Source organism: Salmo salar, chromosome 14 (assembly GCF_965601325.2).
Source record: "Salmo salar chromosome 14, fSalSal1, whole genome shotgun sequence".
Taxonomy (NCBI): domain Eukaryota; kingdom Metazoa; phylum Chordata; class Actinopteri; order Salmoniformes; family Salmonidae; genus Salmo; species Salmo salar.
In genome coordinates, this window is record NC_138304.1 from 22456380 (window position 1) to 22478652 (window position 22273).

Genomic DNA, 22273 nt, shown 5'->3' on the forward strand with positions numbered 1-22273 from the left:
CAGTGCGGTGTTCACGTGGACCAACCTCCTGGTGGTGGTGGTGGAGCTGGATGGTTCGGAGCAGGAGGCCCTGGACCTGGTGCCCCTGGTGACCAACGTGGTTCTGGAGGAACACTACCTGATCGTGGGGGTGGTGGTGGTGGTGGACATCGGAGTCATCCCCATCAACTCCCGGGGGGAGAAGCAGAGGATGCACCTCCGGGACGGCTTCCTGGCCGACCAGCTGGACCCCATCTACGTGGCCTATAACATGTAGCCTGCCATCTGGAGACCTACTAGACCATAGACAAGGCCTTGAACCGACGGGCTGAGCTTTATGTACATACTGCAATGCAACAGGACCTCTGGTGTCTGAGGAGAGGAGGGAGAGAAGACGTGAGTCCTGGACCCCAGGCACTCGCCTAGTTTGTGGGACGTTGTCGCTAGTTCAAAACAAAAACGCCTAAATTGGCAGGAACAGGAGACTGGTCAGTGTAGTGAAAGATTAGAATGGAAGGAGCTCTGTGTGTAGATGATGGGAGAGTGCCAGTCTAGTTTATTAGATTTGAGCTTTTTTGGTTATTGCTTTAAGTGTGTATATATTTTCCATGTTACGTATTGCTGAAGTCGCTCGTTTTTTTTAATCTGCCCTCTAAGAGGTTAGGGTATTTTTTAAGAATATTTACAAGCTGTGGCAAATGGTATTTTATGTTGACCTTTTTTTATGATATCAGTCATTACAAATACAGATATGTTTTGATACAGGACATATCAATTTTGTCCTTGAACTTTACAATATGAGGTACAATATATTGTTTTGTGTTTGGTTATTATTTTTTTACAGTTACATTTTTTGTTCTGCGCTAACATTTATTTTTCTGTAACAACTGTCCCAACTACAAGGGAAACCAGTGATTATTTCAAGTCCAGCAGCCTTTTACTCAGTTGTCATGTTCAATATCATTATACTTCAATTGAAGGAAAACACTATGTTATTTCATATCATGTAAGTATGTACAAAAACTGATTTTAATTTATTTTGTTCACTTTAGAAGTATATGAGAGAGGACATTCAAGAATGTTTTAATCTTGAATATTTGCTAATATAAAAACAAAGCATTGTATTATCTTGAGTGAATACTAGTATCACATCAAGTATATAAAATATAGATCTATATTAATTAAAAAGACATAGGATTCACCAAGGAAAATGTGTGCAGTTTATTGAGAGGAGAGTCTGAATCCTTATAGTCACCCCCTTTATGTCCTTCAAACAACGCAACAACTTCAGCTCTGTATATGTCAGACATCATGCAAGTTGAGAAGTACTGCATTTCAGAGACAAAGAACAGCTCTGAAAGGATCAAAAGCACTTTTTGAGAAATGTCTGTGTGAGGAGGATGATGGTACAAACGCCTCCGGTGGGAATGATGATGAGTATGTCTTTGTGCTGGCATGTCAAACACTTGTTTCTGAAACAACAGGTTGGAGATCTTCACCAGAATTTTAAAAATAAAGTTTAGTCCTTAATATTTTTACATTGAGAGATCAATCAGGGCTCCTATATTGATGTCAGAGGGGAAAAAGTACAAGACAACACTTTTACGGAAACCCTTTTAGAGGAATAAATCTTGAGGCAACTATCATAAGGTGGAAGAGCAGTTGTGGGGGAGAGTGAAAACTTAAATCTGTGTGGAATCATACATGATTTGACGGTAAACTTCATGGCTAATGTTTTAGTTCAACACATTAGAATCTTTAAAAGCACTTTCTGGTATCTACACAGACAAGACACTTTCTGGTATCTACACAGACAAGACACTTTCTGGTATCTACACAGACAAGACACTTTCTGGTATCTACACAGACAAGACACTTTCTGGTATCTACACAGACAAGACACTTTCTGGTATCTACACAGCATTTTTTTATTGGCAAGAATGACCCTGACTTTTTTTTTATATAAAAAAATGTCTGAACTGAGTTGGCATAAGTCTTTCAATTAAATAAATATTTCAATGATTTTGACTAAAATGTTTGTTTATTGCAGCAGTACACGGTGTTTAAATTTTAGCAGAGCAACTTACAGTAGCAATTAGGGTTAAGTGCCCTGCTAAAGGGCACATTGACAGATGTTAACTGGTCGGCTCGGGATTCAAACCAGCGACTTTTTAGTTACGGGCCCAACGCTCTTAACTGCTAGGCTACCTACCTGCTGTTTCAGAGGTTGCATCTCAATGTAATTCTATCATATGCTCAAGCATATTTGATATGTTACATATAAGATTTTTGTTAACTTTATGTTCATACACACATTACATAGCAAGTTTTCCATATCTTCTATGGTAGTGTAATGTATAATGAATCAAACCCACCAATCAATCAGTTTGCTCTATTAAGAGTTATGACTTTTTTTTAAAGATATGTAACCAAGAATTATTGATGCGAAAGAACAAATACCGAGTCAGCCAGTCTCATCAGAGCAGTCTGTGCACATCTGAACTATAATGTTTTGCCATTTTTTATTTTATTTTGAAAGGCTTATCTCAACAGAGGCAATGCATTCTAATCACAAACATTACAGCGAACCGTTTCTAGAGATTTACAAAGTAACAGATGATTGTGTGCTTTGCTCATAGCCCTCGGGTGAGATGCACGTTTATACTGTTTCAAAGCTGTTCATTGAAAAAATGATAATTGTCCCATCCTATACTTGTCACAGTGCTGTAAATCTACTTGTTGCAAATCCATCTGGTACACTGCTGACATTTGGTGGCTTTCATTAAAGAGGTATAGATCTGAGCCATTCCTATTATGAAAGGTTTACACGGGTCTACCCATATGAAAATCTAATCTGAAGATATGTATTACTGTTTTCAAAATGTATTACAAAATCCATCAACTATGGCAACTTTCATACATGCATATATTTGTTTGCATGTAGTGAAATATGTAAGGGATAATCGAGGGGCTACGCGTTATATGGAAAATAATGAACGATGAGCACAATGTGCTAGCGGAGTTGCGTTATTTTCCAGAGAACGCAGAGCCCCGTGTTGATTATCCCTTTTATACCGTTGCAAAAATGTGTTAATTTGCCAGTACAAATGTTTCAACATCCACTGAAGTAGCTAGCAAGTTTACAAAATAGTAGCAGTTGCCGCCGTGTGAACCAAACAAATAGACTTGCTAGTTTAGCTAACAAACCATCAGTCCTAGCTTGCTGTTATGAAAATCGATTTTTAACAATGGCAATAATGTTTTAAATGCAACTTTTGCTTTTAAAAGCAGATCAAACAGAACATGTAATGAACTACAGCCATTGAATTCTACCATGCGCAATAGGGAAATAATGCACGCTCTAGAATGCCCTTCAAGCCAATCAAACAAGTATTCAACAATGCCATGGTATAAATTCAAAAAAATTACTATTTCAGTGTTTGCACATTGGAACATTTTGGAAGTAGCACAATATATAGTTTTTCTAATTCATGTAGTATATTTTGGATTTTTACATCTTTTTGTAATGAAGAAAGGACTGAAGTCCTAATTTTGGGAATAGGTTTACATGTTTGCTTTTAGTGGTTATTCAGTTAATTTATTTCCAGAAGAAAGTCTTAGGCCTACTGTATCTACATGTTTGGGAACATTGATATCTTCAAATAAAACATTTGCGTATGAAGAAAACCGCTGGATTGGAAATCTAGAACTCACTTGTGAGCAAGTTTGCATGGTTGAATGTAAATACTGTTGGTGGCTGAAAACAAATACAATTAAGGCCAGGATTTTATTATATCACAGCTTTTAAAAGCAATGTGTTCGTGGTAGTGAGGAGATGGGAGAGGCAGGACTTGCAGCGCGATCTGCTTCACAAATAGAACTGACTTCTATTTTAGCCCTTGGCAATGCAGATGCTCGTTGGCGGACGCCAGCAGTGTGGGTGCAATAATTGAATATTATAGATTTCGAAATGTATTTGCGCGAGAGGTGTAGTCAGGGTGTTACAGGCTGACTACACCGCTCGCGTCGCAAAATACATTTAGAAATCTATATTATTCAATTATTGCACCCACACTGCTGGCGTGCGCCAATGAGCGTCTGTGTTGCCAAGGGCTAAAATAGAAGTCAGTTCTATTTCTGACGCAGATCGCGCTGCAAGTCCTGCCTCTCCCATCTCCTCATTGGTTTATAGAAGCAGGTACCCACGTGCCATCTCCTCATTAGTTATACTCACGTGGGTGACTGAAAGACGAAATAGGTCGGTGCGGTAATGCACCTAATTTATGAAAGTTGCCAACCGCAATAACAAGTCAAGAGAAGAAAAAGCCTGGAAGTAAGAGAGATGACTAGAAACGATTTAATTGGCGGAGTAGAGGACCTTGTGCATTTCAGGTAAAATAACAACTCAATGTTTATATCCCAGGACAAATTAGCAACAGCAAGCTAGCTAAATACGACAAATTAGCTAGCAAGTGCAAGCTAAATTGCCATAAAGGTTTAATGCTTTCTGTCCTGTCCCCAAATTAATGTAAATGGTTCAGTTTGTTTTGATATTTAACCTGCGTGTCGTGATCGCGTTTGGTGTGGGGGGACAGAAATATACGTATGGGCGCAGCCAGTCTGGGCTCCGTGTTAGGAGACTGTTTGGGAAACTGATAAAGCTTGCATAGGTTCATTCAAGTGCGAGAAAGGGCTGGATTCAATCCATATTGCAGAAGTATCGCGTAAAGATCTGCGTTATAATTTGAATGAAATTTAAAGGCAATGTTCCCATGTCCGCAGTAACTGCTGCATATGTCGGCTCAATAGGAAATTACCTTAACATTTTATCTTTCTCGATATGGAATGAATCCAGCCCAAAGTCTTTCAACGGGGTGAAAGTGAAACAAATGACTAATTTGAATCATCTTCCTGTCTTTGGCGAACTCTTTCTTTCATTTTCCCCAACGTTGGCTTCATGGAAGTAATGTTTTTCACATCCTGTATTCACAACCATTAATTTAGTGTTGACACTACCTGCCTTTTTCAAGAATAGGGCCAGGATTCAATCCGATTACCCTTTTTCGGCAATGTTCCTGCTTTCACGGTAAACATGCATGTCGGTTCAATTGAAAATTACCTGTAAATGTCAAGCACACTACATGATCTACCATTGATCGGATTGAATCTCAGCCTATGGTAAGGCCAACAATATGAGAAAAAGTACGTTTGAAAATAAATATTTTTTTTTGCACAGCAAACATTGTTTTACTTATCCAAAAAGTACTTTGACAGTTCAAGAAAAATATTTTTCTGTCTTACCCTGAAAACTTTTAGATATTTCCCAGGTTTTATTGGGTATATAGACACAGGTTTCAACCCAAATGGCACCCATTTCTTTATTTAGTGAACTACTTTTGACCAGGGCCAATAGTTACTTCAATCCATATCATTGAAGTTCAGCGTTATTGAAATTTAAAGGCAATGTTCCTGCGTCAGCAGAGACTGTATTCACGGTACACTCTGCATATGTTGGCTCAATCAGAAATTACCTTTACATTTCTAACCACTCAATCTGTAACGCTTCAGTGATACAGATTGAATAGAGCCCTAAAATACCCCCAGATGGACATAAATGAATACTCAACTACAGGAACTTTTTGATACATTTATTCTCCATGTTAGCACATAGAATATATTTATATACATATTGCTAGCTAAAGCGTTAAAATGCCAGTAGCATAGAACATTTTAAAGGTCGAGTTTGGACAAAAACACAAAAATAAACAAACTGTATAACTGATCAATGCACGATCAAAATTGTTTGGCTACAGAAATGCCATGTCTTACCGATGTCTACAGCTTCTGTCTAAAAACAAATCCTGTGAAATGACGTCACATACTGGATGAGTTATCGGCTGGTGACAAGCTTAGCTAACGAACTAGCTACGTTGGAATGACGTCGATTAACCACCAAAAGTACACCCCATTTCTGTTGGAAAATTGAGAACGAGACGGACCATTTTTCGTGCCCAAAGTCGACCTTTAAGCCATGATTAACAGTGTACATATGGACAGGGAAGTTTTTAGATGTAGTCATGTGCGAGACGTTACTTTACTTTTCTCGACAGAAAATAGTGAGAATTTGCTAGAATGCAATTTGAGGGGAAAAGATAATTGTCATATTGCATCGGTCTTTTAAAATGAGAAAAAACATAATACGCACATCGTACTCATGCAACTTTCCAGAAATACTAAAATGTGAATGACAACAAAATATTTCCACAAAGGGAAATAACTCATTCATACAGGGATGGGCAAATACATCCTCTATCAGTGAACCAATAGAAGTATCAGATCGGATTTAACTCCTATGCAACAACACTTTCCAAAGTGCAGACAAAGTTTTCGTAACAATGAGGACTAAACATTTGTGTTAAGAGGAGTGCTTGAGGTCTGGACAGTGATACTCACCTCAGTAATAGATAGACAGTTGACCAGTTAAGAAGAACTGCAGGGGTCTACTGGTTTAAGGCAACATATCAAAAGCTTCATCTGATTCCCAATTACATTGGTCCTCTCTCTTAGCCTTACTAATAGAGGGCAGATGAGTTAACTACTGCCTGCAGCGTGCCAGTGGTGAACTACTTGCAAACCTCAGCCATGTTAGTAACTTCCATTAGAATGCACCATCAGTGTGTTGCCTTTAATCTCATTAGAATGACATGATGTAAGGGAACCAGTTTATTTACATGTAGTGCAACCATGACAAACAGAATATGATTTTGTTAACACCATGAGAGACAGGGAGAGAAAGATCGTGGCACTCGTGCAGGGCATGCATGATTCTGTTCAGTCTCCTGAGGAAGTGTATCAGGATTAAACTGAGAACATTATTACATGTGGCAAATCAGGCGGTTTGTTCATTACTTCTAAAACATTACACTGCTTCTCTGATTGAAAAACAACAAAACAGACTATGGGTTAGGGTAAGAGAAAAAGAGATTGAAAAGAAATGGTCTACGCCATTATTTGTCATGGTGTTCTAACGAATACAAATAATTGTGTTAGCTCTGAAAAGTGATACACTTTGTCGGAGCTAACGGAAGAGAGAGTTGCCATCATTGAAAACCAGGTGTCCAAAACTAGGCAATAAAATGAATGCAAGGGATGACCCTTCCTCTGTTCAGTCAGCTCTTCATACAGTCACATGGACTTACAATAATGGCTGACTTCCCAAGTAGCCTCTTGGTTAGTACTTCTGTTCTAAATAAAATTGGCAATTACATTACCCTTTAAGAAATGATCCAAGACAAGTTAAGCAAAGGATAATAACATTGCACACCATTCAGACTCCAGTAACAAAAAAGAAAGTACTAAAAGATAAGCCTGATCACCGTAGATATTTGCATATTTTATATTGGTCCATCCGTATTCATTGTCTATGGGGAAACCGGGATAGTTTGCAAGCTTCTGTTATTTTTCTAGTAATAAAAATGTGAAACTATCAACATGCACATCTCTTTACTCAGAATATGAGGATAGTTTTGAAAAAACAGGCACTGACCACCAACAGCATAAGCAGTGAAAAGTCTAACTAGTCACTGAGCATTCTAAAACCGTACTTACAGTGAACATCACAATAACCATGGCACTGGCGCCAACCATAAACAAGAGGGAAAAAACAGCACTCAATTTCTCTGTTAAGATAAGGTTTAACAAATCTCATTTTTGGCAATTTACAAAGCATTTGGGTCATGAAATGTGCAAACTGTCAAATTATGAAGGAACCTCTCTAAGATCCAGCTCAGTAAAGATTGCTATATATTCCCAAATGTAGAACTTTTTCTTTAATTCATAAAAATTACAGTATATTCAAAATGTCTAGCCCAAAATGTGCATAATAACAAAGGGGAGATTTGTCAGCATCTTTATAGCCGACTTCCTAACCCTGTTCCCAATGATGTTTAAGAGACTTGAAGATGGATAAAAACAATAAAAAGGTGCTATTTACCAAAATATGTTCATGATAAAATCATGCAAAATTTTTATGGATCATTTCCTTTTTTCACAATTACATTTTGTTTCTCATGTTTTCAGCATTTTAAAAAATATTTTCTGTATGAAAGCAGAGCTTATTCAACGCTGCAATAGTACTTACGGTATAAGATCGACTGTAATATTCATTGTTAAACATTAACAGTAAGAAAAGTGAAAAAAATGCAGGTAATAAAATGTTTTCAGTTAATGTTCATCTGTTACTAGACACTTAAATAACACATTCTGCAACATAGGTCAAATTAGCACTTCATAAAAATAAAATAAAAAACAATCATTCGAGCCATGCTCTTGATAATATATATATTTTTTTAAATCAATACACTGGGTATATTAAATAAAGTACTGAAATAAAATGAAAATAGCAGTTTTTTCCCGCATATATTCGGTCCAAAAAGTGTTCAGGAAGTCAGGTAGGGGCGTGGTTGGGTAAGTTACATCAGGGAGAGCCAATGGGAAGGCGTGCTGGGGGGGGGGGCTGTTCATCTCTTCCTGCGGCAGGTGCGTTTGTGGTCGGCGTGCCAGTGCTCCTGTTGACACTTGATGGAGCAGTAGGAGGTGTTCCAGCAGCAGTGGTACATGGCTTCCTCCTCACAGTTATAACACTGGAGGACACACACAGTCAGAACTGACATGGCCCCTCTTTATGCTTGAATTTTTTCGTACATTACTATGAGGTCATTTGTGAATGCCACTTTAACAAATAACTCATTTGCTGTTAAGTCATTGTCATATTCAATTGATACATTATATTTGACTGTCTAATACTGCTCTATCTACTGGCCTTTTGGTTATGGAGTTAAAAATCCCAAAAGGTCAAGGATGTGCTTAGCTACTGTAGATACTGGGGTGTGGGACAAACAATTAAAAAACACGTGTCCAAATATTTTTCCGGATTTAGCCCTTCAGGTCTCAATGTGTGAGACACTGGTGTTAACAGACTGAAGTGTGTGTGGTAGAGAACGAGGGAAAGAGAAGGGTCTCACTCACCCACTGCTTCTTCTTGGTGGTGGAGATGAGCTGCTTGTGCTGGGCCACCATCTTCTTCACCTCCTCCACCAGCTCCTCCTTACACTTCTCCTTCACCGTCTTACACTTTCTCTCCATCTCAGCCTGGCCCCCTGACACTGCCTTGCTCACCGCCTGCCTCTTCTCGTCCTCCATCTCAGAACGCAGCTGGAGACAGACACCACAGAAAATTTGCCTCAACTTTGATACATGTGGTATACTCGTGTGTTGGCGCGTTTCCTTTTCTTTAACAATAATTCAATAAAAGCTTTTCTCAGTGTCCTACGTCCTACTCCGTCTCAATCCCCCAGTCCCTCACCTTCTCCAGGGCCTCTGTCTCAATCCCCCAGTCACTCACCTTCTCCAGGGCCTCTCAGTCTCAATCCCCCAGTCCCTCACCTTCTCCAGGGCCTCTCAGTCTCAATCCCCCAGTCACTCACCTTCTCCAGGGCCTCTCGGACCCCCTTAGTCTCAATCCCTCAGTCCCTCACCTTCTCCAGGGCCTCTCGGACCCCCTCAGTCTCAGTCCCCCAGTCCCTCACTTTCTCCAGGGCCTCTCGCACCCCCTCAGTCTCAATCCCCCAGTCCCTCACCTTCTCCAGGGCCTCTCGGACCCCCTCAGTCTCAATCCCCCAGTCCCTCACCTTCTCCAGGGCCTCTCGGACCATGCGCTCTGTCTCCCTCTTGTTGTCGGCCTTCATCATGTCCTTGACATCGTTGAAGATCTTGGTGTACTTCTCGTGGCACATGTTCTGGCAGGCTCCGTCAGAGGTGGTCTGGGTGCTGCGGTGTAGGCTGCGTGGCGAGGCGGCTGAGGCCTTCTTGGTCTGCGTGGAGACAGACAGCTTCTCTGGCTGGTGGGGCGTCGTCACGGGGATCTCCTGGCTGCTGCTCACAGCCTCCATCTCAGGCTCCGGGTCCTGGGGGAGAGAGGTCAGGGACGGGGTTAGAGATGGAGAGAGAAACAAGCAAACAAACAGACACACGCATAAATCTCCCTACACACACACACACACACAGAACCCCTCCCCACACACACACACACACACACAGAACCCCTCCCCACACACACACACACACACACAGAACCCCTCCCCACACACACACACACACACACAGAACCCCTCCCCACACACACAGAACCCCTCCCCACACACACACACACACAGAACCCCTCCCCACACACACACACACACACACACAGAACCCCTCCCCACACACACACACACAGAACCCCTCCCCACACACACACACACACACACACACACACAGAACCCCTCCCCACACACACACACTAAGGTCTTGATTCAATCCATATCGCCGAAGTTCAGTGCTACAGTGCAATTGAACTTTAAAGGCAATGCGGAAACTGCACTCACGGTAAACGCTGCGTATGGCAGCTCAAATTGGAAATGACCTTTAAATGTCAAGCGCGCTATATGCAATACAGATTAAATCAAGCCCTAAAACACTTCAATTGAAACACAGACACATACCATGGTAACACACTGGCTGAGGTGACCGTACAACAGTAGTGTTGGAATACTTACAATGGCTTCCTCTTTGGGCTCAGGAGCTTGACTGCGACGGCTCTTCTTTGCTTTAGGCTCCTGCCTGTCTGGCTGACGGTCTCGGTCCGCCTGTCTGTCTGCTTTCTGCTGGGGAGAAACATAACATATTGGATTACAGAAGCGCAGTATCAGAGATGTCTAACACCGCTGTTGGATAAGCATTTCCGTTACCACGGCAACTATTCGAGCTAGAGCCATGACAATACAGATGGTGTTTGTGTTGATCCTCACATTCTCAAATCATTGAAATTCCTCCTAATTTATTATTACATTAATATTAAATTAGCTACTAAAAACACTCCAGAGCAGCTTTTAGTGAGCTTATTTTCAACATGCAAATAAAACATCCCTCTGGGTGTGAGGCTAGTGCACGCATACGCACATGTTTGACCTGATCGTTGTTATTGCTGGTGGAGGAGATTGAGTACTCTGCCTCCTCCGGCCTCTCTGTCAGCCTCTCCTCTCCGTCTCCTCTCCTCTCCTCCACCTTCTCCACCGTCTTGGTTTTCCAGAAGCGGCCCTCCCTCTGAAAGCATTGGGACAGCTCCAGCTCATCACAGGCCTTCTTCCAGCTCGCGCTGCGCTTCACCTGCAGCTGCTGCACCGACACCTTGATGTCCTGGATGTTGTCTGCAGGGATCCACGCTCTGGGGACGAGGAGGGGAGGGGGGGGGACAGTCAGAGCAGCCAGGGAATCTCTCAAAGCTCCATAGCCAGGGGAAATTATACTGCATGAATAGCAAGACGCCTTGCTCCTGCCAAACGCTACGCCACGCCCACGGACGTTCGTTTCTTCTCCGCATTGAGTCTGGATCTGAGTACCTCCCGACCCTTCACATTCAGGGCCGTCGGATTGGTCCAGAGCCAGAACACACGTGGGTAAAGCGGAGGTTTGGAAATTCGTCATTGGCTTTGATACTCTGATGACTTTGTTTGGTACAACGCCCCTCGTCACCACAAAACGACTTCAGTGACGACAGTATCAGACTGAAGTGTGTAGCGAACGACAGAGCAGCGGAAGAATTCCGTTTGAGCCGTCAGCCTAGAAATGATAGAGTACAGACAAGAAATTCTACGGGATCGAAAGTTTAAAATGATCCACTATGATATATCCGCCGCTCTGCGTGACAGTACAGTTGGCCCTCAGATCCAGAGACTCTCGTGTCCTAGTGATAAGGCCGTTACATATGTAGCGGCACGATAACTATGCCATGTCTATCAGCACGAGTGTGATGGCTGACCTCTGGTGGGAGATGAGTTCTAGCACCTTAGTGCACTCCTTTTGATGAACGTTTTGGTTGAAAGTAGTGCACTACATAGGGAATACAGTGCCACTTGGGACGCAGCCTCTGTATCAGTGTGATGGCTGACCTCTGGTGCTGGTGGCCAAAGAAGCGGACGTCCACCTGATTGTCCTCTCTCTGCAGGACCTTGGCCGGCCAGTAGCCAAAGCCCTTCATCTTCGCCCACACAACCTCATGATTAGGAGTCTGCAACAACAAGCACAACCCCAGATCAGCACAGGGCAAACGACACCAGATAATACACACATACAATTCAATCAACTTTATTTGTCCCCTTATTCCAATTCTATTGGGGCTATAACGCTTCAGACATAGCCCTAACATTACGGCCAATATTACATTGAGTTGATATCTTGGTCATTTCAACAATCAACACCCCAGGAGCATTGAAGGCAAGACAGTTTGATACTCACACAGGGGTAGCAGAACCAGTTGTCAGGCCGAGCGTTGGACAGGTAGAAGCAGTTCTTACACAGCATCAACTCGTTCAGCTGGAGAGAGAGCGAGAGAAGTGGAGCGAATGAGGAAGAGACACAGGGAACAGCCGCCCTGCCACTCACAACACAACCACCTAGAATACTACAATACAAATCTGTCACATTTAGTTCAAAAAAGGAAACAAACTGTTTACCTCATGGCATGTGTCACTGTAGAGCAACCGCGCTATTTCAGCCTGGTCACTATGAACTGCAACAAAAACAGGTTTCGTTAACGTTGGGAAAATAACAGTGAAGTACATTGTAAAGATTTTGTTCCATTGAACATGCCACCACAAATGCATTTTAACTACATAGAGAGACATGTTCCTCCTCATTTTTTGGTAGACAATCAATAACAGTTCAGACTTCGTGCTTCCTTCAAATTACATTTCTGCCACAACTATACGGTCTTATTTTCTAAGCCTCAATTAATAATAGTAGGAGGGAAATCTGACAGCAAAACATGCCCTTCACAGATGTTTCCCACATGGAACCTTATTCCCTATATAGTGCACGACTGTAGACCAGAGCTCTATGGTCCTTGGTCAAACGTAGTGCAGTATAAAGGGAATAGGATGCCATTTAGGACACTACCCATAATAACAGCATGGTTGTGAACGCCGCCCCCCCCCCCCCACCTCCAAACAAGATGGCGGTGTTGTGCACGATCAGCTGGGCATCTGCCTTGAATTCGTCGAAGCTCTTGTATTTCCCCTCGGTGAGGTTCTGCAACACAGACAGCGATACAGAGAGAACACAAAGAGGACTATTCATTCACACTGGGTAGGGCAGCAGAGAGGGGGCTGTGTGGTGCAGTTGCAGTACCATAAGAGACCAGAGGAGGGCAGTGCACCACAGACCCAAAGACCGAGACCCAAGCCAGGGAGGCGCTGTGCTGTTTTCCAGCCTATCCAGAGGCCTGGGTCGTATTCACTAGGCACCAAACAGAAGAAAACCGACTGGAACAGGGAGGGACTAAGCTGAACGTTTTGCTACAGTGTGCAAAACTGAATACTACCCTGCGACAGTGGCAGGGAGCGCTGTGCTGTTTCCCAGCCAATTTGGCAGGCAGGGCTTGGCTGGCGGGAACTACCAGTGATCACGGTGCAGAGAAGACCTCACTGACCCCCTCGCTGTGACGAGAGGCAATCTGAAAGCCTGTAGCCTCAGCTACACAATCACAGCTTTATACTGGGGCTACATCTGACGTGCCCTTACACAGACCCTCACCAAACAACATGGACTAAGTCCCAAATAGCACCCTATTCCCTTTACATAGGAAATAGGGTGATATTCGGGACAGAATTTTTTTGAAATCCTGTGTTCAGCAGTGTATTGCGGGGAGTTACCTCCTGAATGTTGGTGACGTCCAGCGTGGTGTGGATGAGCCTTCTGTACATCGGGTGTTGTGTGTCTTTGCCTTTCTTGTTCAGGTCCACGGCCTACAGTGCCAGGAGAGAAATAATACGATTTATGGGCGAAAAGGAGGAGGGGAGCTGGGATTAACCCAAGCCATTGTGGTGGGACATTTTACTGGCCTTGATTTAAAGTGGAATAAAACATGGCAGAGCTCTGATTAAATACAGTGTTGTGTTCCAAATGGCAGCCTCGGAGCCCTATAGGAGGGCTGGTCAAAAGTAGTGCACTATATAGGGAATAGGGCGCCATTTGGGATGCAATCAGTGCCACAGCCTGGTCCTGCATCCCTACCCTGAACATAAAACGGCAACACTCACCCTCTCTTTCATGCGCTGAATGATAAAACGCAGGTATTTGCACATCTCCTGCTTGTTCAGGTTCTTCTTTTTACTACCCTAGAGAGAGAGAGAGAGAGCGAGAGAATGACTCTGTAACCCATCCAGCTCTCTATTCAAACCACGTGTGGTTAGCAGTAAATTGGAACTGATGAGAGCTAACTGAGTATATAATATGTTTTATTGTCACATACACCGGATAGGTGCAGTGAAATGTGTTGTTTTACAGGGTCAGCCATAGTAGAACGGCACCCCTGGAGCAAATTAGGGTTAAGTGCCTTGCTCAAGGGCACAGACAGATTTTTCCCCTTGTCGGCTTAGGTATTCGAACTAGGGTTGCACATTTTGGGGAACATCCAGGTGGAAACTTTCCGTGGGAATTAACGGGAATATATGGGAATTAACGGAAATATATGCAAATTAATATTAATACCATTTAAATGTAGATGTTTTTTGCATTGGATATATTTACCATATCATATGGAGACTGAAATATAAACCTTTTACCTTATCATAAGTAGACATAATTGCAAATTATTAAATCCTTCCAATAGAAAAAAACTAAACAATTTAGTTATCAATTTAACTTTAATTCAATGAGTTGACTCTTCACATGGGATGATTTCACTGAACAACAAAAGGGAATATTGAATGATCCCCAATGATCCATCGCATCTCCCAAAAAAACGTTTTCAACATACATCTGTAAAATGATAGTCTAGAAACTAAAGCTTTAGTTGTCTTCCTCTCAGGCTTCCATGTCTTCTCCCTGGACCTCCTCAATGTCCACCTCCTGAACATCAGACTGAGGCCTCTTCTTCACTGTCACTTTCCAACCTTGTTGAAGATGGCTCGTTGTCAGGCTCAAAAAGCCCAAAATTTGCCCGGATGGCCACCAATTTTTCAACCCTTGGTCAGCCTGTTGCGTGCTTTGGTGTGTGTGTTCCCAAACAGGGACCAGTTGCGCTCTGAGGCGGCTGATGTTGGTGGGATTTGGAGGATGATGGAGGCAACAGGGGAAAGAGCCTCAGATCCATAAAGTCCCTTCTACCAGGTGGCTGATGAGATATGTTGGCACTACTGCCATATTGCATCTCCATCCCAAAGCCCTTGCTTGGAAGTGTACAGACCCCCAAGAACCTTGCCCTCATCCAGGCCAAGGCAGCGAGACACCATAGGCCTCGTTGATCTCTGCACCAGACAGGATGCTCTTACCAGCATACTTGGGGTCCAACATGTGCGCTGCGGCGTGTATGGGCTTCAGGCAGAAGTCTTCATGCATTTTGACGTATTTCAAAACTGCAGTTTCCTCTGCTTGGACCAACAGTGAAGTGGGCAGGGCAGTACAGATTTCTTCTCTTACATCTGCAAGCAGAGTCTGAACATCAGACAGGATGGCATTGTCTCCCTTATTGGCTACTGCTATAGGTTTCAGGAGTTTCAGGCTGCTTACCACTCTCTCCCAAAATACATAATGCAGGAGGATCCTCTTGATGGGGTTGTCCATATCGGCAGACTGATGTGGCCATTTCTTGGAGATACTCCTTCCCCTCCAGGAGACTGTCAAACATGATGACAACACCACCCCAACGGGTGTTGCTGGGCAGCTTCAATGTGGTGCTCTTATTCTTCTCACTTTGCTTGGTGAGGTAGATTGCTGCTATAACTTGATGACCCTTCACATACCTAACCATTTCATTGGCTCTCTTGTAGAGTGTATCCATTGTTTTCAGTGCCATGATGTCCTTGAGGAACAGATTCAATGCATGAGCAGCACAGCCAATGGGCGTGATGTGAGGGTAGGACTCCTCCACTTTAGACTAAGCAGCCTTCATGTTCGCAGCATTGTCGGTCACCAGTGCAAATACCTTCTGTGGTCCAAGGTCATTGATGACTGCCTAAAAGCTCAGCTGCAATGTAGAGACCGGTGTGTCTGTCCCTTGTGTCTGTGCTCTTGTAGAATACTGGTTGAGGGGTGGAGATGATGTAGTTCATTATTCCTTACCCACAAACATTCGACCACCCATCAGAGATGATTGCAATACAGTCTGCTTCTTCTATGATTTGCTTGACCTTCACTTGAACTCTGCATCCAGCAAGTGAGTAGATAAAGCATGTCTGGTTGGAGGGGTGTATGCTGGGCGAAGAACATTCAGAAATCTCTCTTTCCAATACACATTGCCTGTGAGCATCAGAGGTGAACCAGTTGCATACACAGCTCGAGCAAGATATTCATCAGCATTTCTCTGACTACATTCCTCCATTGAGTCAAAAGAAAACTTCTGATTCCAGGAGGACCATGAGCGGTTGCTATCGATAAGGTGTCTGGTTCATCATTTTCACCTCAAATAGAAGTAGAGGGACTTTTGTCAGAGGTTGGTTGTTGTGAGCGCTGAGGGAACTTTATGCACTTGGCCAGATGATTCTGCATCTTTGTTGCATTCTTCACATATAATTTGGCACAGAAATTGCAAATGTACACAGCTTTTCCTTCTACATTAGCTGCAGTGAAATGTCTCCACACATCAGATTGTGCCCGTGGCATTTTCCTGTAAAGATTAGAAATAAATGAGTAAAAAAAACAATACAATTCCTTGTACAGATAAATAGTTAAGCAGTTGGATTAAACAACTTCTTTGTAAGATAAATGTTTTAAAATGAAACATGTATGGAAACAGGTGAATTAACACTCCTCCGTTAGCAGGCTCAAGCAAGCTAAAACCCACATGGTAGCAAAAACTAACTAGCAGAAATTGTTAACAAGTTATAAATATTTTAAACACACTTTACTATTTACTAGTTAACAAAAAAGCATGCATGTAATATCAAATACATTCACCCCACACAGTATTTTAATCAAAACGTACCAGAAAGCATGTAGTCCTTGGCTCAGACAGTGAGGTAGTGTGGGCTCAATAGCATCTCATCAGTGTGCAAGATATTGAGAATCAGCTGCACATGTGATGGAAGAATGCACTGTGCATGCAGAGGGTTGCAATTCCATTGAATTGGGGATAGTTTAACCAAAATATGCCACAAGACCTAGAATTGCCTTATTTGTATCCCACAAAAAAAAGGTTCACTGTTCTAAGCTAACTTTTTTGATGAATTTAAGTAAAATTCCCCAAATTCCAGGGCTCAACTTCCCATGGAAAATTTCCGGAAAAATTCAGAAAATGTACCATTAAGTTTCCGACCCTTTGCAACCCTAATTCGAACCAGCAACCTTTAGGTTACTGGCCCAACGCTCTAACCGCTAGGCTACCTGCCGCCTATAGGAGTACCTACCCTGCACACCACACACTGCCAGTGGGATCCACTGTCCCGAGGCTTGTACTCATCAGACAGGCATTTTAGGTGATAGACACGGAAGCAGTTGTCGCACACAAGCACGTCTCCAGGCAGGTGGCACTCGAAGCAGTACCAGTCGTGACTCTCCGCCTCCCATTCCTGAAACAGACGGAGCACAGTGGTCGGTGCCCCCCCTCCGCACCGACCTGACGGCTAGACTACACCCCCAGCCAGAGGGCCACTCCTGGCCCCACCACACCAGCTGCTCCACAACACACACCTCTGCTGGGGCTTGACAAAGGCACATCACTGGAACTTTTCAGTTCTAATATCTACAAAAAAATTTATCTTATATATCCATGTCTCCTTTGAAAAGAGGTCTTCTGACCTCAATGGGACTTCCTGAATAAATACAGGTAAAATAAAACATATGAAATCACAAGTTTTTATAGGTAGCCTATACAAACATCTCACAACACTTATTGAATGTTTATTTAGTTAGTGAATTCTGACTGACCTCCTCTGGCGGCTCCTTCTCCGTCTGCAATTAAATACCCCCATCATTGATTAATTAACTAACAAATAAACTGTGTGTGTGTGTGTGTGTGTGTGTATGTGTGTGTGTGTGTGTGTGTGTGCACAGTGGATTGTGTACCATAACACCTGTGCAAGCCAATGATTCAAAGCGCAATCTTTGGATAAACCTCATTGGAAGGAAGGCCTAAGACTAATGTGTGACCATCGCGGAAACATTGGCTTACTGGAAGGTAGTCATTCTGAGGCTAGAGGAAGTGTATGTCCCAAATGGCACCCTATTGCCTATATAATATGCCCTGGTCAAAAGTAGTGCACTATGAAGGGCATAGGCTGCCATTTGGGATGCAACCAAAGTTAATATAAAATCCAGATGTGGTTGTGCATGCATGAAAGGCTGATGGAAGCTAGGGAAGGGTGGGGCAAATTCCTGCCAACCTGAACCTGCTGCTCAAACCTTTATGATTTAACATACTGATCTACTATAGTGTTGTTTCAGGTTTCACTAAGGGGCACAGAGCTAGAAACTACCTGCCTGCCTGGGATTCAAACCAACAACCATGGTAGTCACACTCCTCCTCCACACAGTCTGGAGTGGAAGTCAACAAGGACTGTGTTAAATTGCAACATGTCAAAAACTAGTCTACACCTCCCAACAAAACCATTTCTTTCAGATTAAGGAAGCCACAGGACAAACTAACCTACTACACCCCATCAGTGCAGAATCCAATGCCATCTAGGCTCTGCTCAGTTGCACATGCTCTGTTTAAACCTAGTGAGCACCCCATCACAGTTGAGCAGAGAGGAGGAGCCTGAACTAACACACAGCCATAAAAAGTCAAAAGGATAAAGGAAAGAGGACAGACCGACAGTCGGCAAATAGTGCCACTACCAGCCTAGTGGGCTATGAGAGCCCTCCACAAGCTCCCTCCATCTCTTCCTGTCCTGGGCCTGGTTTCCCAAAAGCATCTCCAAAGGCTAAGTTCATTGTTAGAACCTTCGTAGGAGCGTTGTTAAATCTGAGATCTGTTTCCCAAAACCATTATTATTACCAGTGCACTTCAAAACGCTCGTAATCTAACACCTGACCACTCCTAGCTTTTTGCCCTCACTTTATACCAAGAAGATCTCCGTGGTTCTCCGTCTCTCAGTGAACTTCAGAATAAAGTTGCCAATGTCTTTGTAATTGATACAAACAAGTGATGTATAAAAATATGCTTCAAATGAAAACCGAGATGACTGCGTTAAAATATAAACAGTAAGCTATAAGCCTATTTCAATCATATTGAAAAACATTTCATGTTCAATCATTTGAGTTCTATTTTGCTACTTGTCGGCTACTGTCTAATTTGTCTCAATATATTTCATGATGTGTAGCCTAAAATGTGTGCAATGATTGATTTAGTGCATTTTTATTTGGTAAGCAATAGAATAAGCTTCCTTAATATTTGCAGCTGTAGGTGGTAATCTCTCTAGGAGGTAAATATCTCTAGGAGCTGATCAGTCATCAGTATTGTGAAAAAATTATAATGTAAAGCAAAGATTTTAATGGCGAAAGCTGATCCGAAAGCAGCGCTCGCTTTCTTTCGATCCTATTGCTATCGACACATTCTCCAAAGACGCACTCAGTGACCGTTCTCTCTGCGTGGTTTTGGGAAATGCATGTTACATCTTCGGCTGTTGTAGAAAAGATGCATCGTTAAAATACTCGTAAGCCTAAGTAACATTGCTATGGGGAAACTGGGCCCAGGTCTATTTTAGACATTTCTTTCCAGGCCAGACCTAGTCTGATGGTAGTGTTCAGCTCTGTTTCAACAGATCTCCCTCTTTGCTCCTGGCCCAGTCATACTGTACAGTCAAGTGTAGAAAGGTACTTCACTGTCCACTCTGTGTCCCTGCCCTACTGTATTCTGAATGAATCGGTTGTTGTGACTTCAAAAAAGGGTGAGGCCTCTGGGGAAGAACTGTCTGTGTCCGATGAAGCTTTCTACCTCACCTGGAGTGTTAAATATCACCATCACAATGGCATGATTTTCCAGTGTGGTGATGGTTAGTTCAGAGATCAAGTGAAGGACATCCAACATCCTCATGTAAGAAAAAAAAGGCTGTTGCACATCTACTATAATATAAGGGAGAGGTAACATACAGTACAAGTCAAAAGTTTGGACACACCTACAAGGATTTTTCTTTATTACCATTTTCTACATTGTAGAATAATAGTGAAGACATCAAAACTATGAAATAACACATATGGAATCCTATAGTAACCAAAAAAGTGTTAAACAAATCTAAATATATTTTATATTCTTCAAAGTTGCCACCCTTTGCCTTGATGACAGCTTTGCCCACTCTTGGAATTCTCTCAACCAGCTTCATGAGGTAGTCACCTGGAATGCATTTCAATTAACAGGTGTGTCTTGTTAGAAGGTAATTTGTGTAATTTCTTTCCTTCTTAAATGCATTTGAGCCAATCAGTTGTGTTGTGATAAGGTAGGGGTGGTATACAGAAGATCGCCCTATTTGGTAAAAGACAAAGGCCATATTATGGCAAGAACAGCTCAAATAAGCAAAGAGAAATGACAGTCAATCATTACTTTAAGACATGAAGGTCAGTGAATCTGGAAAATGTTAAGAACTTTCAGTTTCTTCAAGTGCAGTCGCAAAAACCATCAGGCGCTATGATGAAACTGGCTCTCATGAGGACCGCCACAGGAAAGGAAGACCCAGAGTTACCTCTGCTGCAGAGGATAAGTTCATTAGAGTTACCAGCCTCAGAAATTGCAGCCCAAATAAATGCTTCAGAGTTCAAGTAACAGACACATCTCAACCTCAACTGTTCAGAGGAGACTGCGTGAATCAGGCCTTGGTGGTCAAATTGCTGCAAAGAAACCCCTACTAAAGGACACCAATAATAAGAAGAGACTTGCTTGTGCCTAGAAACACAAGCAATGGACATTAGACCAGTGGAAATCTGTCCTTTGGTCTTATGAGTCCAAATTTGAGATTTTTGGTTCCAACCGCCGTGTCTTTGTGAGACACAGAGTAGGTGAACGGATGATCTCTGCATGTGTGGTTCCCACCGTGAAGCATGGAGGAGGAGGTGTGTTGGTGCTTTGTCACTGTCGTTGATTTATTTAGAATTCAAGGCACACTTAACCAGCATGGCTACCACAGCATTCTGCAGCAATACGCCATCCCATCTGGTTTGCGCTTAGTGGGACTATCATTTGTTTTTCAACAGGACAATGACCCAACATACCTCCAGGCTGTGTAAGGGCTATTTGACCAAGAAGGAGAGTGATGGAGTGCTGCATCAGATGACCTGGCCTCCACAATCACCCAACCTCAACCCAATTGAGATGGGTTGGGATGAGTTGGACCGCAGAGTGAAGGAAAAGCAGCCAACAAGTGCTCAGCATATGTGGGAACTCTGTTGGAAAAACATTCCAGGTGAAGCTGGTTGAGAGAATGCCAAGAGTGTGAAATGCTGTCATCAAGGCAAAGGGTGGCTGCTTTCAAGTATGTAAAATATATTTTGATTTGTTTAACACTTTTTTGGTTACTACATGATTCCATGTGTTATGTGGGTGCCATTTGGGACGCAGACATAGTATAGACAACTAGACGACGTCACACACCACCACCCCCCGGGTCATCAAACCAAACGCATGCCGGAAACACAGAGATCATAACAGTAACACACAGAGGAATGTAGCTACACATCCCTCCCTGAGGAGTTACTACTACTGCAAAACTACATCTACTACTCACGTACTCATCATATATGCTTGCTACAAACCTGCGACTATGTTGGCATTGCTTGTTATGTCACTCAAAAGACATTACTTTGAAATGTACTACTATGATTCCGAAACTCTTTTTCAGAGATGTATTTATCTGGAGTTTTATTTGAAGTACTGTATGTGTCAAACAAAGCCATGGAGAATATACAGCTTTCACTTTATTTAACCCTGGCAATGAATGAGGATATTTTTCATGTAGCTATTTTTAAAGCAACGTTACATGTGTAGATAAGTAGCGAGCAAATATTTAAAGGAAGTCACTTTGATCCATTCCACAAGAAATTGGGCCACCGAGAGACAGCGCTACAATGGGCTTTCTGGAGGATTTTCACATGGAATATCAGCATCTGCTCTCGTGTTAAAACTACTGAGTGTGACATAAAATGGTCTAACCATTACAAATGAAAAGAGAAATCGTATTTTTAAAACAGTTAAAATAATTCAAATGAGTCTGTTGTTTTCATATTCTATTATAGAGTATGCTGCTCTGTAAAAAGATTCCAGAAAATCCAA

General features: G+C 42.6%; 2 protein-coding genes across 21 annotated transcripts in view; one reads left to right on the top strand and one right to left on the bottom strand.

Moving 5' to 3' along the window:
* The window catches only part of LOC106568825 (disco-interacting protein 2 homolog C), a 255185-nt gene extending 252353 nt beyond the window's left edge, over positions 1 to 2832 (top strand). For all 14 annotated transcript variants that reach the window (XM_045694056.2, XM_082960831.1, XM_082960830.1 and 11 more), the window contains one exon: positions 4 to 2832. In XM_045694056.2, coding sequence (XP_045550012.1) covers positions 4 to 256 — 253 coding nt within the window. In that variant the 3' untranslated portion in view covers positions 257 to 2832. The remainder of the gene's footprint in view (positions 1 to 3) is intronic.
* Positions 2833 to 5613: 2781 nt separating this feature from the next.
* LOC106568824 (zinc finger MYND domain-containing protein 11) overlaps positions 5614 to 22273 on the bottom strand; it is a 29605-nt gene continuing 12945 nt past the window's right edge. For 4 of the 7 annotated variants that reach the window (XM_014139517.3, XM_045694064.2, XM_014139516.3 and 1 more), the window contains 13 exons: positions 17941 to 17964; positions 17421 to 17582; positions 14115 to 14192; positions 13728 to 13820; positions 13017 to 13104; positions 12531 to 12586; positions 12313 to 12390; positions 11967 to 12085; positions 10978 to 11242; positions 10575 to 10682; positions 9669 to 9944; positions 9007 to 9192; positions 5614 to 8621 (listed from right to left, as the gene is read on the bottom strand). In XM_014139517.3, the coding sequence (XP_013994992.1) occupies positions 8499 to 8621; positions 9007 to 9192; positions 9669 to 9944; positions 10575 to 10682; positions 10978 to 11242; positions 11967 to 12085; positions 12313 to 12390; positions 12531 to 12586; positions 13017 to 13104; positions 13728 to 13820; positions 14115 to 14192; positions 17421 to 17582; positions 17941 to 17964 (1656 nt within the window). In that variant the 3' untranslated portion in view covers positions 5614 to 8498. The remainder of the gene's footprint in view (positions 8622 to 9006; positions 9193 to 9668; positions 9945 to 10574; positions 10683 to 10977; positions 11243 to 11966; positions 12086 to 12312; positions 12391 to 12530; positions 12587 to 13016; positions 13105 to 13727; positions 13821 to 14114; positions 14193 to 17420; positions 17583 to 17940; positions 17965 to 22273) is intronic. The other 3 variants (XM_014139522.3, XM_014139521.3, XM_014139520.3) reach the window with 2 other exon arrangements.